The 16,533-nt window shown below is 54.2% G+C and overlaps 1 protein-coding gene across 5 annotated transcripts in view; it reads right to left on the bottom strand.

The window, feature by feature from the left end:
- Positions 1–1,753: 1,753 nt before the first annotated feature.
- The window catches only part of RARG (retinoic acid receptor gamma), a 23,167-nt gene continuing 8,387 nt past the window's right edge, over positions 1,754–16,533 (bottom strand). For 2 of the 5 annotated variants that reach the window (XM_027858386.1, XM_027858387.1), the window contains exons 4-11: positions 10,197–10,331; positions 8,197–8,345; positions 7,635–7,776; positions 6,766–6,926; positions 6,187–6,363; positions 4,790–4,994; positions 4,243–4,401; positions 1,754–3,151 (exon numbers count right to left, since the gene is read on the bottom strand). In XM_027858386.1, coding sequence (XP_027714187.1) covers positions 2,952–3,151; positions 4,243–4,401; positions 4,790–4,994; positions 6,187–6,363; positions 6,766–6,926; positions 7,635–7,776; positions 8,197–8,345; positions 10,197–10,331 — 1,328 coding nt within the window. In that variant the 3' untranslated portion in view covers positions 1,754–2,951. Of the gene's footprint in view, positions 3,152–4,242; positions 4,402–4,789; positions 4,995–6,186; positions 6,364–6,765; positions 6,927–7,634; positions 7,777–8,196; positions 8,346–10,196; positions 10,332–12,972; positions 13,231–16,533 lie in introns of those variants that run through there. The other 3 variants (XM_027858388.1, XM_027858390.1, XM_027858389.1) reach the window with 3 other exon arrangements.

The raw sequence follows: 16,533 nt of genomic DNA, 5'->3' as shown, positions 1-16,533 counted from the left end.
GGGGAGGAAGTGACACGCCCAGAGTTGAAGGGGGAACTTCTGGGGGGGGAATGTGTGCGTGTGTGCAGGGTGGGGGGGAGGGGGGGTGACTAGAAGATGGCAGGGGGGGGGGGGGGGGGGGGGGGAGGGAAAGCAGAAAGATGGGAAGGCCAAGGAGAAATTGGGTGATAATGTTGATTGGGAGTCATTGTAGAGGGAGGGTAAGGAGGGATGGAGGTACAGTGGATGGAGAAACCTAGGATAAAATTGGAAAAGACAGAACAGGAAGATGACAAAGACAGGAGGTGGAAACTGAAGAGGGCTGTAGGGACCAGAGATTAGAAAAGTAAAGAAAAGTAAAAAGTAAGAGATCAGGCACAAGATGGGGAGAAAAGATCTACCCTAAGGGGTATAGATGGAATGAGGATTTCAAGCCTGACCTTGGGTATGAAGGATCCAGAACCAAGAGAGATTTCACAGGGGTAGTTAGGTGGTACAGTGGATAGAGCGGCAGGCCATATAGTCAGAGGACATGAGTTCAAATTTGACCTCAGACACTTGGTGTGCCTGAGCTGGTGTGACCCTGGGCAAGTCACTTAACCCCACTGCTTCCCCAAAAAATAAAATTAAAAAATAAAGCTTTAAAAAAAAAAAAACTAAGAAAGAAACCTGTGTTTTGTCTGTGGTAGAAAGCAATATCCAGGCACCGAGTCCCCTAGAATACCCTAGTGGAGTATGGGGTCAAATATTAGGGATGGGAAATGTGTTGGTGTGACTCCTTGCCTGAATCCTTCCCTTCTCCCATCCTATAGATACTATGAAACAAGGACTAGCCAGGTGAGCCTGGAAGGAAGAGAAGGGTGGCCTGCTCTAATTCGAGGATGCTATCTTGGGACCTACAGTAACAGCCCTGCCCCCTAATTATTGACCCTCCCAAGACAGAGGCAGCTGGTTCTCCTAGTGGTCCACCCTGGCCCTAACCAGTTTGGTGGTTTCCTCTCCAGCTTCCACTTTCTCCCAAATCTTGATTGCTTAGTTCCTATCTCCCCCACTTCCCACCTGTGGCCTCTTTTCTCCAGTATCTCCCCACTCCCAGCACTGACCTTTCTGAAAAGAAAAAGTCTGGAGACTATCCAGCCCCTTACCCCCAATTCCTCACTTCAGGAAATCAAACACAGATCCTGTCTAAGGTGAGTATGTGTGTGTGTGTGTTGTGGGGGGGACATCAAAGAGGAGGCACCTAGGTGGAGAAATATGGGTGGAAGGAGTGAAGGAGACAAAGTCAGGAGATCCATAGTCCAATCCAAGCTGTGCAAATTATCGGACATATAACTTTGGGCAAGCCATCCCCCTCTCCCCAGACCTGTTTTCTCTTCTCCTGAAGATCTCAAAAGGCCTCTTCCAGATCTAAACCTAAGACACTAAGAATCTTAAGAAATGGGTTGTCTGAGAAATGTTTTGTAAGAAGAGGCTGTGTGAACCACATGTTGCCACCCTCTAGTGGCCACGGAAGATATAGGTCCATGTAGGACTGGCGTAGATCTACCTGGATCACACACCAATCCCTCCCCCTTCCCAGCCAAGAGTCCAATTCTGGTTTCCAGATCTCATTCCTGTTGGCTGTATTCTCACCCATCCGCCTGGGGAGTGGGTGGGGGTGGGAGGGGAAAGAACACCTGCTCGACCACAAGCCCTCACCTTAGCCTTTCAGGAAAGCCTTACTTGCCTTCCTCAACTCCCGCTTCCCCATCAGGATGACGTCAGATCCCATTGAGTTTCCATCACTTTATTTTGCAAAAATAGAAAACTCAGCAATATGCGATACAGCGGGAGGAAGGGGGATGTAAACAAAGGGGGGGAGGGGACAGCACCCAGCCCCCCCAGAGAAAAAGGGGGGCCAGTGGGAACTTTATTTGGCAGCTAAATACAAACCAGGGGTTGGGAATCAGAAGGGGCCCTGGGCTCCACCCCCAGAACCCCCAGGGGGATGGGGGGTAATTCCAGGGTGTAAACAAAAGCTAATAAATAAATAAGAGGCTTCCTCTGGGTAGGGTCGGGATCAGCTAAGCAGCCCTCCCCTCCCTGGGCTGAGCTGCTCTGGGGTATTGTGGGGGGAAGGCACTAGGGGTGGAGAGGGAGGGGCTCCCCAGGCCCCTCTGTAGTGTAGAAGGGTTCCGCCCCGATGGCTGAGATGGGGGGCGGGGGGCACCCAAGGCACATAGTAGGGCTGGGGGATTCTTAACGGAGGGCACTTCCCCTTTTTATGGGGGAAGCCGGGGAAAGGGGGAGTACACGCTGGAGCCATCAGCAAAGAGGTGCAGAACGGGCCTGCATCTGCCCCCTTCACTGCCCCCATAGGACTGGGGGGGACCAGCTACCCCCTACCCTGAGCCTGGCACACAGGGAGGCAGAGGGCAGTTATGTGTCAGGCAGGGGGCATTGCACAGCGGTCACAAGGGGGTGGAGGCAGCTGGCCCAGCCCCCCTGCTCCTCCCTTTGGTCTCTAGTGTTCCTAATTATTCCTGGAGATCTCCTCTGACGTGGGTGGGGGTGGGGGTGGGGGGGATGGGAGACAAGGTCCTCACCTACTCAGCACCAACAAAGGTCGTCCCCCTTCTCCCTGCTGGAGAACTGAGGGATCTGATGTCCAAGAGATAGCTCCTAGATTCATAGCTGAGACCCCATCTCACCCGTCCCATTCGATCTCCCTAAGGTGGGGAGGGAGGCACAGGAATTGGGTCCCAGCCAGAAAATTGTGGGGAGGAAGGCCAGTTAGGACTTGGTGAGGGTAAAGGATGGACACATAGCCCAGAAAACTTTGGCAAAAACAAGGAGCTCAAACTGGTGCTGGTTTGGGGAATGGGAGTGAAGAGAGGGCACATAGGGTCCTCTCCCAGTCACTGGTGGGGATGGTCAGTCTGCTACCCAGGGATCTGATAACCCCTTACCACCACCACCACAGCAGGGGGAAGTCAGGGGTCTGGGTCAGGGGCGGGGCTGAGGTCCCCATCACCCCCACCCCCTATTCCCTCATCCTCGCTTGGGGGCTCTGGTCGGGGGCCAGGCTGCGAGGAGTCGTCCTCAAACATCTCGGGGTTCTCCAGCATTTCCCGGATCAAGGGGGGCATTGGGCCTGGGATCTCCATTTTCAAGGTGATAGCTCGTTCTGCTCCTGTGAAGAGGAGGACCCCATGGAAAAAGTGATCAGCAATCACACTTACTAACAGTGTGACCCTGGGCAAATCACTTAACTTCAGTTTCTCAACTGTAAAATGGGGATAATAGCCCCTACCTCCCAGAACTGTTAAGGATCAAATAAGAGAATATTTGTAAAATGCTGAGCACAAGGCTTGACATATAATAGGTGCTTAATAAATGCCTATTTCCTTCTTCCTTCTTCCTGGAAGCCTTTTCAGAGAAACTGTCCCCAGTCCTAACTTTGATCCTATAAGCCCCATTGCTGATGTGGAAGTCAACCCATTTGTGCTTAGGATGTGGTGTATATAGTGAAAAGAATTTGCTTTGGAGTAAGATCTGGGTTCAAATGCAAGCATTAACATATATTAGTTACGTGACCCTGGGTACTGACACTGGGTTCTACTAAGACTCAGTTTTCTCAAATGCACCTGCTTCACATGGTGGCTTATGAGGAAAGATTTTTTTTTTTAAAGTGAGTTATCACTATGCCGTAGTAGTAGTAGTAGTAGTAGTAAGAGTGGTGGTGGTGGTGGTGGTGGTAGTAGTAGGAGTGGTGGTGGTGGTAGCGGCGGTGATAATAGCAGTAGTTGCAGTAGTAGTAGTAGTAGTACTAGTGGTGGTGGTGGTGGTGATGATGACGGTAGTAGCAGCAGCAGCAGTAGTACTAGTAATAGTAGTAGTAATAGCAGCTAGCATTTATATAGCACTTTAAAGTTTGCAACAGGCTTTACAAATCTTATCTCGTTTGATCCTTACAATGACCCTGGGAAGTAGGTACTATTATCCCCATTTTACTGATGAGTAAACTAAGGCAGGCAGAGGCTAAGTGACTTACCCAGGATCACGCAGCTAGTACAGAAGTCTGTCCCATTTCCCCCCATGAGCCTGGGTACTCCCAGAGAACAGGCCTCCTCTGGGATTCCTTCTCCTCCCTCTCTCCCCCAACCAAGGACAGAGTTCTAGGGCAGAAGCTGGGTGTGTAGGAAATGTGGTTCCCAGGTGGACCCAGGCTTTCTCCCCAATTCACTCCTCCCACTATCACGCCCTTGCCCCTTCCAGGCTGACCCTTGGTACTGATGCCTCGAAGGTCAGTGATCTTCATGAGCATTCTTGGGAACATGTAGGGCTGGCTGGGCCGACGCCGCCTTGCATACAACCTCAGAGCCTCCAAGAGCGGCTCCTGCAATTTGTCTACTTTCTCTGGTTCCTCTAGGTCCATTCGGTCTGGGGAAGTGGGAAAGAAGAGGCATGGGTACGTGGAAAGATTGTGGGATGGCACAGGAGAAGACATAGTAATAGTGGAGGATTGGAGACAACAGGAATGGGGACACAAAGAAGGGGGTACCCCCACTAGGCAGGGGGTGTCCTAGAGTAGAGCCAGAAATTTCCCATATTATTCCCACTTAGAGTAGGAAGAAGAGAAAAGCTTGTGATCCAAACTGATAGAAATAAAAAAAAAAAGAAATAGAAATAAGAAAAAAAGGGCTAAGGTAGTCTCTCCCAGAAGTAGCTGTTTTAGAGATAAACTGGACCCGTGGGGTCTGGACGGATTGGAGTATCAGGAAGAAAAAGGCTAAGGGAGGATCAGCAGATACCAAGGGACGTGGAGTACCTCCACAGATGAGGCAAATGGCACTGAGCAGTCCAGTCTCCGTGTCATCCATCTCAAGAGGCAACAGCTGCCCAGCAAAGGCAAAGACCAAGTCTGTGAGAGGCCCAAAGCCAGCGTTGTGCATCTGCGTCCGATTTAGGGTCAGCCCATCAGAAAAAGTCATTGTGTCCTGCTCTGGGGTGTATCGAGTGCAGATCCGAAGCATCTGGCGGGGAAGGAGAGGAGTAAGGAAAGACACAAGGTGGGGGGATAGTCAGGAGTGGTCGTGGCCTAACTGGGGAATGGGAGGAGGCTCTATGACACTGCCTTGGTAGACAAAGAGGAGATCTGGGGCTGGGAGACGGCTCAGGGAGAGTGAGGAATGAGAAGAATGGCCTTTCAAGGAAGGGAGTGAAAAGGGCGAACCAAGGCATGGCATCCAGGGTGGGGCCGGCAGAGGGAGAGTGTCAGGGACAGTGGATGTACCATGAACAACACACTGACTTTAGGAATAAGCCCCAAAGGGGCAGCTAGGTGGCACAGTAAATAGAGCTCCAGCCTTGGAGTCAGGAGGACCCGAGTTCAAATCTGGCCTCAGACACTTGACACTTACTAGCTGTGTGATCCTGGCCAAGTCACATAACCCCGATTGCTTCACCAAAAAAAGCAAAAAAACAAAAAACAAACAAACAAAAAGAATTAAGCCCCAAAAGTGAGTATAAGTAGGAGGACAAGGAAGATTAAAAAAAGGAAGGCTGGAAAGTCATTTCTAAGAAGGCTTGAGGTGAAAGGGTTTGTCTACTGGTCAGCAATCAGTCCTAGGGAAAGAGATGGATGTCTGGTGCTAGCATGAGAAGAGAATATCCTTGTGGTCAGTCTTAAGGAGCTGGGGTGGGGGGAAGGGAGTTCAGAAACCTGAGTTCAAGGATTTCTGGAGCAATCAGAACACAAACACACAGCACTTTTAGGTTTTACAAAAAGCTGTGAGACAGATTGCTAGATGATTATGTGTGGCATTATTTTCATTTCACTGATAAGGCTCACAGAGACCAGAATTCAAACCTAGTTCTCCTGACTCCAAGGACAGTGTCCTTTCTCCTACACCACACATGCTGGGCTGCTCGGGTGGGCAGTGACAGGAGAAGACCTGGGGAATATTGGAAAGGAAATGGAAGAAATCCAACAAAAGAAATCTTGGAAGCCTTGAGCTGAGGGAGGCAGGGGATTGGCTTTGGATGAGAGGGGTCTCAGGGGCCTAGCTGGGTCCAGATGAAGGATCTCCCCTGGGGGAAATGATTTCTAGAGTGTGGGAAGTTTTTGAGATGTGGGAGGTCTTGAGGGAGGGGGGGTGTAAGGCAAGGTAGGTATGACGTAAAGAAAGTGTTCTTAGGTGGTTGCTAGGGTTCCCTGGCTCTCACCAGGATGTCCAGGCAGGCTGCTTTGAGGAGGGTGATCTGGTCGGCGATGCTGAGTCCTGTGAAACCTGGAAGCCTCTTGGCAAACTCCACGATTTTGATGATGCACTTGGTGGCCAATTCGCTGAATTTGTCCCACAGGCCTAGGTCCAGTTGCACCCGGTGATCTGCACTTGAGTTCTAGGGATGGGAATTGGGGAGTTACAGAGTCAAGGGCCAATGTGACCTACTCTCAAATTCCTATCCCAGTTGGTACTTAATAAATGTTTATTGAGGAATAGCTAGATGGTGCAATGGATAGAACACCAGCCCTGGGGTCAGGAGGATCCAAGTTCAAATCTGGCCTCAGACACTAGCTAGGTGACCCTGGGCAAGTCACTTAACCCTGATTGCCTCTACTGACTATTCCCCATCCCTAAAGGGGCCCCCTGAGAAACCAAGTCAGTGTATCTTCTTCATCATCTTCCCAACCTCTCCTGCTCCTCTTCCCTCTCAGTATCTCTAGGAGCCTATCCCCTCCTCCCAGTGCCCACTCTGATGTCTCCCTCAATCCCTGCCCCCTCACCTGCTGTGCCCACTCACCGTGGTATACTTGCCCAGCTGGCACAAGGAGGGGAAGGTCTCTTGATGGGCCTTGCTGACCTTAGCAATCAGCTCCTCCAGCTGGGGGCTCAGCTCGTAGCTGTCAGGAGGACCCTCTTCCTTGACCTCCTTTTTCTTCTTGTTTCGGTCATTCCGGACAGCTTGGGGCAGGGCAGGGAGTAAAGAGAGAGAAGCACAGGGAGAGAGGTCAGGGCACCCAGGTCCATCCCCACCCCTTTTTCCTGTACTTCAAACTGATTCCCACCTCTTGCCCGTCCATTCCCCACATTAACTGGGTCTCCTAGTCTCCCTTCCCGGGCTCAGGGCCTGCAGTCCAAGCTCCCTCTCTCTCCAGGCAGCAGGACTCCATCCTGCCCTTCCTGTCACCCTGCGGGAGCTACTGAGGGAGCCAGGGAGGGGGTGGGGGGTGGGGGTGGCAGGATACAAGGCCGGCAGGATATCTACTTATAGCCCTGGCAGCACAATAGTGGGGGATGGGTGAAGGAGAGGGAGCCAGCACCCCAAATCCGTGCTAAAGAAGAATGGGGAACCTCTAATAAGTCCTGGATTTTCCAATAGGAGGAGGGCAAGGGATCCCTAATCCCTATTCCTATTTGTGGGAAACCAAAGAGTTAAGGCCCATGAAATGGTCTGAATTGGGGGAAGGGAGAGAGGGTTGAAGATGGGTGGGAGGGTCCTCCTGGGTAGTCTTCAGTGGTAGTAAGTGGGGGAAGTCCCACAAAGAGGGGGGTGAAAAAGGGAGGGTTTCAGGGTGTAAGGTAGGGGCCAGTCCCAGAGACCTGGCCGAGATAGGGTGTTCCCAGGAGTGGTCTGGGAGGTCCAAGCCCCTGGGCAGGCAGGCGGCCTACCTTCCTTGGACATCCCAACTTCAAAACACTTCTGCAGTCTGCAGTACTGGCACCTGTTTCGGGTCACCTTGTTAATAATGCAGTTCTTATCCCGGTGACACGTGTACACCATGTTCTTCTGGATGCTTCGTCGGAAGAAGCCCTGGCAGTGGATGGGGGAAAAGATGGGGAAAAGGTGGGGGACGGTCGTCAAGCCAACATTCCTAGAGCTCCAGGCTCCCACAGTCACAGCGACCTACCCAGAGCCTCGCCCCTTCTCTCCCAACCTCCAGCCTAGACACAGAGTGTAGTATACCCAAAACACTCCTCTTTGCCCCACCCTACCCCGGACTTCCACTCTCTCACCTCACCCCCACCCCCTTTTTGGCCTTTTTATTGTATTCTCAGCACTGACCATGGTGCTTGGCACACAGTAGGTGCTTAATAAATGCTTGACTGACTGATCTACCCAATCCTTAATCTTGGTCCCCCACCCTTTATGTTAGACCCACCCCAACTTGCTCTGGGTGAAGGAGAGCGCTTCAGCCCAGCTCAACAGGGTCTAGACTTTCCCACCACACACCTTGCACCCCTCACAGGAGCTGACTCCATAGTGATAGCCAGAGGACTTGTCGTTGCAGACGAAGCATGGTTTATAGACTCTGGGAGGTGGAGGGGGTGAGGGTGAGCTGGGCACCATTTCCTCGGAGCTTGTGCTCTGGGTCTCTACCGCTGGGAGGGGAAGGAGCAACGTGGAATTAACTGAAGTGCCCCCCCCCCACAACACCCTTTCTTGTGCTTATTCCTCCAGTCTTCTAGCAACAACAACCCAGGATAACACAGCCATGCAAAGGACCTTCCGGTAGCAAACTTCAGGCTCCCTCCCATCGACACATATACAACTTTACTATAAACAAGCGGCCTCCCCCCATTTCCCCACATGCATACAATAAACACCCACCCATCAACAACCCGACAATAAAGCCAGCCTCACCTTCAGCTCTTCAAAAACAGACCCTAACCCCCCCAAATCCAAAGAGATTCAAGCCCAACCTGAGAGGTTAACCTCTCAGTTTCCTCATCTGTAAAATGACCCATTTGGACAAGATAATCTAAAAGCCCAAGGTTCTAGGACTCTATCAAAAAAGCAGGGTTCTAGGTGTCAAACTTTTGCACTCGCCAAGGTTCTTTCACCTTTTTCTCTACCCAGGATTAATACATCCTCATCTTCTAATGGCCCCCTTCTTGGGGCCTCTGGGAGAGCAATGGATAAGTGGGGAGCTGGAGTCTTATGGAGAGCCTGGAATGCTAGGCCTCCTTTTTTCCAAAACATAATAGGATAGGAAGTTATCCTTTTCCCCTCAGGAAATGCTTTAATAACATGCCCCTATTCCTTAATTTCTCAGTGTCCTTGCCCTAAATCTATCTGGGGTTAGGAGGGGCAGAGAGGTCATCCTTGGTGAATGCAACTCAAGTGCCCAAGCTTATCTCCTGGCTATATTGCACACCCCTCTCCCCCACCAAAAAAAAAAAAAGCATATATAATCATAGCAATATAAACTGGAAAAATCTGTTATTTTACAGATGAGGAAACTGAGGCCCAAGTAAATGAAAGGCTTGACCAACAACACACAGTCAGCTGGCAGTGGATCTGAGACGATAAGTCTTCTTTAATCCCCACCAAGCATGAGTAAGTACCTACTATGTGCAATGACACTCTAGACACTGTTCCAAGCCTGGGGCTAGAGTTCAGAGGAGGAGAAGCCTGAAAAGGTGGGATGCTGAAAATGGGGCCCAGGGAGAGTAGAGACAAGGGGGGCATGTACACAGAAGCATGTTTGGGAGTCTGTGGGGCATACGTGCCTGGGAAGGCATGCAGCAGCATGCAAGGAAGGGTAATGAGGGAGGAAGGACTCTTTGAACAGTTTGTTTCCACGCTTCTCCACTCCTGATTACACTACAGAGTTGCTGAACTCAAAAACACCCAAACAAGGCTCCCAAAGTGGGGGCAAACCCACTTCACAATGGGTGAGAAGACACTACTCACTTCTACACCCGTAGTAATTAATCTGAGGGAGACAAGACTGCTTTTTATATTTGGGGTGTGTATGTGTGTATGTGTGTGTGCCCATTCCCAAGCGTTAGGTAGCTCAGGCTGATCTGAGGGAGTCTCACAATTAGAGCAAGAATTACCCAGAACCCTGCTTTGTCAGTGAATGAAGGAACCCAAGATGCATTAGCCCACTGGGGCCCATCTGGGATTGGTCCCCAATCCAATAAGGGAGGGGTAAGCATGAAAAGAACATCTAAGAGCCAAATTACTGGGTTTCAGCCTGGCTCCACCCACCCTGAGGGTGGTATGGGGGAAGGGAGACCTGACCCCCCCCCCCATTTACATAAGAATCCAGATGGGGAGGAGGATGCCTGAGTTCTATTCAAAACTGAGGGCTGGGACTGTAGCTGCTGCTAAGAATCTTGGAGGGGGATGGACTGCCAAATTCTTTCCCCAGGCCCATCTTCCCCACCACACTTTACTCTGGATGAACTGGGCCCACTGGGCTATGAATGGGTTTGGGTGCTCACCTCGGGCATTGACGCCTTCCTTGCCCTCAGAGAGCTGCCTCATTTCCTCTCTTGCGAAAGGGCCCCGGGTGGGGCCAAGCCGGCATGGGGCAGTGCCAGCCAATCCACAAAGCAGGGGGGTTCGAGGAGACAGGCCTAGGGGGCAGTTTTTCTACTTTGGGTGATGCCATCACACCTGCCTGAGTACCCTTGTAACAACCCTCCCCTACTCCCCCCACCCCAAACTCCAAACCCTAAAGTACAAGCTAGTGATTGCAGGAACCCATTTGGGGAGGGGAAGTTGCTCCAGAGACCCTAACCAATGTTGGACCCAGCCCTGTCCCCAGCAAGGGCCCCCTAGGCACGAAAGGCTTGGCTGGGGCAGAATCAGGGGGGCCTCTTTTGGGGAAGAGGAGTTGGTGGGCTCTGGGTTTTTTGCCTTTTAAAGTCCAAATTGCTGAAATTGAGGAAATTCCTGGCCAGCCAGTTGAGAGCTTCAAACAAACTCTTTATAACCCGCTGTAAATGCTCCCAGCTGCGAGGCCCAGGGCACTCCGAAGCCCCAGGCTCTGGAGCAGACCCACACCTCCTCCCAGTCAGACACACAGAGGCTCTGAGACACACACACACACACACACACACACACACACACCCACCCACCCCCACCTGGCTCCCCATACCCCCAGCCCAGAAAGACCCACAAAAAGACAAAAGAGAGACTCAAAATACACTCACAGGCAACACAGTGGCATGCTAACAACATACACACCCATTCCTAAGACAGCCAACAAGTACCCCCAAAGACCCAGTAAGTCCTGGAACTCAGCCCTCTTCCTAGCTGTCCAACCAGGTTCCTTAGCCCTCCTTAACTGCTTGGCACCCACTGCCAGATGGACCCTGGGCTGTTAGGGGGTAAACAGCAAAGAGCCAGCACCGCCCCCATGACAATGGTGAAGAGAGGAAGTGGTCAGTCAATGCCTAGGGGCAGCTTGGTGCCTGCTTGAAATGACAGAAAGGCCTTACCTAACTCCACAAAACTAGTTCCTGGAATACCCCTCCTGACCTCCCTACCCCCAGCCCAAAAGTACATCCGTCCCCTTCTCCCAGGCAGTGATGGGGCAGCTGAGAACCCAGGAAGGTTTGGGACATACCCCTCCTCCCCTCGACCATCCCTGAAATGCCAAGACCCAACCTCTCTCAGCCCCTACCCCCCAATCCCTTCCCATCTAATTCCCTTAATTTCCACCCCCCCCCCCCCCCCCCCCTCTCAGTCAAGCCATTAGATCTGAGCAGCTCTGCTCTGGAACCGAAAACGGCTGAACTTGTAAACAGCACTACTGAGTGCCAAGGAGTGAGGCGCGTTGGCGGGGGCTCTGGGCTCGGTGACCGGGCTCGCACACTCCCACAGCGCCCCCAGTCCGCCCTGCCCTTTTCCCTTCTCTCTTCCCGCCCCCATCCTCACCATTCCCTATCCCCAATCACCCTTACCCTCCTCCCCCTCCCTAAAGGGACCCGGGCATTATGGAAATTGTGAATAGCGGGGGGGGGGGGGGCAGGTCACAGCCTCCAGCTCCCTCTGAGCCCCCCCTTCCAATTGGCCCACCCCCTCCTCCAGGCTCTGCAGCCCACTCTTCAAAGCTGCCTCTCATCTGGACTTCATTTTTACTGCCTCCCAGTCCCAGCTTTTTATTACAGCTCTGGAGAAGGGGACTCCAGGGCCCCAGTCTTCCCTCCCCAGCCGAGAGTCCTCCATCTATCCCACCCCTCACCAGAGGAGGGCAGGATAGATATTCTGGGGCCCCACTGAGGAAGAAATTTCCCCTCTCTGTGACTAGCCTTTCTTCCCACCCCCAACGCACACACATTTCTTTCTGACTGTGCTTCCTTCAAACTTGTATATGGAAAAGACCCAGAGGGAAACTCTGCCCTCTCGGTGCCCATCATCACTGCACCCCACCCCCCCCCACCCCTACAGGGTCCCCCCCCCTGAAGTTGTGGGAAGGAGCAGGCCAGGGTTACCCCCCTCCCCCCAGCTCACTCCCCACTCACGGTACTACACAACCATCCCTTTACACATACAGGGGAGGGGGACAGGATGCACTCTCACACGTATCACTTTCCAAAACCACCCACCCCCTCATCCACTGTGGGTCACACACTCCGTCAGACTCATGCCACAAACATCCACACAGGCAAAACCCACTCCATTGGGCGAGCTGGGAGGCAATCTGCAGAGAGACACATACAGGAATAAACTAACACACACACACACAAACACACACACACACACACATACACACCACCCAGGCACATACTGAGTGAGCCACACCAACCGCACACACTCCCAAGGTCACAAACACACACTGCAAATAACTGTCACCCACATTTCCAATATCAAATCACAAGGGTCCACTGAGGGACCTTAAAACTTTAGACACTCCTCAGCTGAGCTGAGTGTTCAGGATCTCCAAGAGCAGGGTCGACTGGTTTCTAAATTACACAAATAAACACCAGGGTCTCCCCCCTCCCCCCAAAAAACTTCTAAGCGACACTAACCACACACTCCGGCTTATACACCCACTATGGAAATCACCTACTATACACCAACTGCACACACCCAAAGAAATCTCTGGGGGCCCCCACATTTAAACAGCCAGTATCCCCCTTTCTACTACACTGAAGGATTTAAAGGGCCCTTGTCAAGACATCTATTTTAAGTCCACTCCCCAAAAAAACATTTAAAGGGCCAGTATCCACCTCTCCTGCACCCCACACCTCTGTCCCAGGCGGTACCTACATTGTAGACTGGCGGACTGCGACCAAGCAAAGGACTCAAGTCCGGCGAAGCAGGGGCTGCCGCTGGCTTTGCGCAGCAAGCCAGCCCCGGGCCCCACCGCCCCGTACAGCCGTCTGGGGCTCCCGGCAAACGTTTCCATGCAATCGTACATCGCGGCCCCGGGGTGGACGGGGTGGAGGAGGTGGAAGGGGAGGTTGGGTGCCGGGGACCCGCGGGCAATCCCCCTCCTCCCCCAGCAAGCGCCCCGCTACTGGAGGGAGGCGGGGGAGTGCTAGTGCCGGTCGCCGGGCTGCATAGGGGGGAGGCGTGGGTGGGGGGGGTGATCCCCAGTAAGGGGGAGGGGGGCCGGGCGGGGCTGGAAGCCGCGGCAGCTGCGGTCCCGCTCACTCCGGGCGGGCGCCGAGGCTGCTCTCACAGGGGAGACCTTTTGTAAAAGCGAAGCCCGGAGGGGTGGAGGGGGGTGGGGCTTGGAGAGCGGAGGGGGCCGGGCACCGAGCTGGAGCCGAACGAAGAGTCAAGCGCGCACACACGCACACACACATATATACACGCACACGAGCGCGCGCGCATGAAGGCATAGATCCATGCTTACACACATCTTGGAACGCACGCATATGCACATATTCGGCAATGCACACACATGCCCGCACGCATATGCAAACATAAACACGCGTGCAAGGTCATCCCATGAATCCCAGTCCACTGTACGGAAGCCCGTAATTTGCACCCACGCGCGTGCCTAGGGTGGAGGCGATGGCAAGAAAAGAGACAGGGCATGCACTCTTCCTCTTCCCTAGCAGCCACACTTTCCCTGCAACCCAATCCGAGGGAAGAAAGAGAGCTAGGACTTAAGTAGGGATAGGGAAGGAAGGATGGAGACATCCTCCCGCCCCCAGCGCTCGCAGCCCGGGTCCGAAGCTCTCGCTCCCCTCCTCCCCCCGGCTGGTTCCTGAGGCTCCACCCCTCGACGCGCGCTCCCGCTCCGCGCTCGCTCGCGGCACATTCCTGCGGCTCGGGCTTTGCCTCCTCTAGTCCCCGCCTCCTTTCCTTGCCGTCCTCCCCACCAACTCCTTGTCCCGGGGCCGAAGCGCGCGCCCGACGTGAACTCTCCGGGAACCCCCCTCAGGGCTGGCGGTCCGGCGCGCTCACCTCCCCCTGACCCGGCCCCGCCCGACCCCGCCCAGCCGGCCGCCTGCCCCGCCCGCGAGCGTCCTTCTCCCACTCCCCACCCCCCACTAACAACGCAGCCCCGGGGGCACCCTCTTCCAAGCTCTGGGGTCCCTGATCGCCTAACGCCTCCAACCCTACCACCTCCCCCATACACACGCACGGCTCCTGTCCGTGCCGAGACTCCCACTGCCCTGCAGGCTCTCAGTCCCCTGCTTTTAGGGTCCTAACTGCACCCCTGGAGAGCTCCATAATTGCTTCTCCAACATAAGTGCCCCTCAGAGATTCCTAAGTGCCCAACCCAGATTCACCAACTACCCCCCCAGAATAAACAAGTTCCCCCAAATACCCCTGCAGGATGCTGCCCGCCAGTATTGCCAATTGCCCCCCTGGGATCACTGTGTCCCCCTGAAATGAAAAATGCCCCTCAAGATCACCAATTCTACTCAAAATCAATACTGTCCACCAGAACCACCAAATGCCCCCTCCCCCAAGAATCATCACCTGTCCCCAGGAACATGAACTCCCCCTCAAGGTCACCAAGTGCCCCTCAGGACCACTAACTGCCCCCAGGATCACAACTATCTCCCAGATCACAAATGCCCCTCGGAAGTTTCCAGTGCCCTCCTCCCAGCTCATAGGGTTGCTCCCCATGTACACATGCAACCCCACTTCGCAGTGACCCTCATCGCTCCCTCCCGCTCCTCCCAGCATCAGTCACCCTCCTGGTATGGGGCTATGGGGAGACCCAGGGTTGAAGGGAGCCCTGGAGCTGCTGGGGACCCTGGGCTGGGAAGGAGGGACCAGGAGCTGCTGGGGAGGGGGGGGACGGGGGCTGGGGCAGAGCGGGCTGAGGGAAACTGGTCCACGTCAAGAGTTTGCCCGGGCGGAGTCGGGGGGGCCTGGCCCCGGGACAGCGCCAGCGGCTGCTACTCCCGGAAACTGCCCCCCCCTTGTCCCTCCCCCACCCCATCCATCCCCAGTGCCCCGCCCCGCTGCCCGGCCGCCCGGCCTGCCCAGCCGGCTCGGTCAGCCTGGCTCTCACTGGGAGCCGCGGAGGGAGTGGGAGCGCCGCCCGGCCTGGTCCGCCCCCCGCCAACACACACACACACACACACACACACACACACACACACACTCACACTCACACACACACACACACGCTGCTGGCCCTCCCCCCCCCAGCCCAGGCAGCGGCGGCAGCAGCAGCAGCAAGGCGGGGCGGGGCGCCGCTTTTCTAAGAATCTCTGATGCAATGGGGGGGGTGTAGTTAAGGGGTGCAAGGGACTTGAGAGGACAAATATTGGGGACAAGACTGGGAAGACAGAGCGCAGAGCGGAGCAAGGGGTGCCACAGTATGCTGGGAGTTGAGGGTGGGGAGGGGGGAGATAAAGGTGGTGTTCGGGGGGGCTGGATAGTCAGACTGAGAAGGGACGGAGATGGGTGGATTGAGGGGACTGGGTAGGTGAGACAAACTATGCGGAAGGTGCTGAGTGAATTAGGAGGCTGGGGCTGCAACGGGGAAGGGGATGCTGCCCTCTTTCCAATCCAGGGTAAGCTCCCCCATCATGTTTTTAACTCCCCATTCTCATGTTGGGGGCACCCCCAACAAATTGGTGATGTATTTTTTAACTTGGAATTGAGCCAGTGGCAGGGTTTGGGATAGGGGGTAGAGTCACAGCAGTCCCCTGAATATTCTTGAAACATAAATTTATGTGTGGGGACCAAAATGGGGGTGACACTGACTCCCCAAAACCCAGGTGGAAGGGATAAAGGGATCCCAGTTCTTCAATGCAGGCTGTCAGTCCCCCACCCTTCCCCCTCCACCCTTCCTCTCCCGAAAGGTCCCAATTAAGTCAGGCCCGCCTGGTTGGTAATTAGAACCAGAAGTGGCCAGGCCACAGGGAGGGGGACTGGGAGGAGGGCACAACAGGAGTGGGGGAGGAGGGTTCCAGAAAGCCCCAAACCCTCACCAGCCCCCCTCTTCCCAACACCAGATGCTCCCCATTCCACATCACCCTTTCAGAGTTCCTTCCCTGCCTTCCTAAGAAAGGGGGTCCCAGGAGGGGAGGGGCACTAGGGCACTCTGCCTAGTCTCACCCCCTTCACAGCCTTGGGGAAAGGTGTGACGGAGAAAGGGGTAGGGAGCTGCTCAACTCCCCCCTTACCCCCAATGTTCCCCCTGCCCTTATTGCAGCAATTAGGCCCATTACTCTTCTAGCATTTCATGAAAACCAGATGTTCTCCACCAGCCTGGGGGGGGGATGGGGGCACACTGCCTGACTCACCCCTCTTCTTGTGCCCCTTCCTCCTCACAAGCCTCCCAATGGCACACACACACACACACACACACACACACACATAAACACATACACACACAGACACACACACACA

This window comes from Vombatus ursinus, unplaced genomic scaffold (genome assembly GCF_900497805.2).
Source record: "Vombatus ursinus unplaced genomic scaffold, bare-nosed wombat genome assembly UNPS02012958.1, whole genome shotgun sequence".
Taxonomy (NCBI): domain Eukaryota; kingdom Metazoa; phylum Chordata; class Mammalia; order Diprotodontia; family Vombatidae; genus Vombatus; species Vombatus ursinus.
Note: the sequence above shows the minus strand (reverse complement) of the source record. Positions and strands in the feature narration are given on the sequence as shown.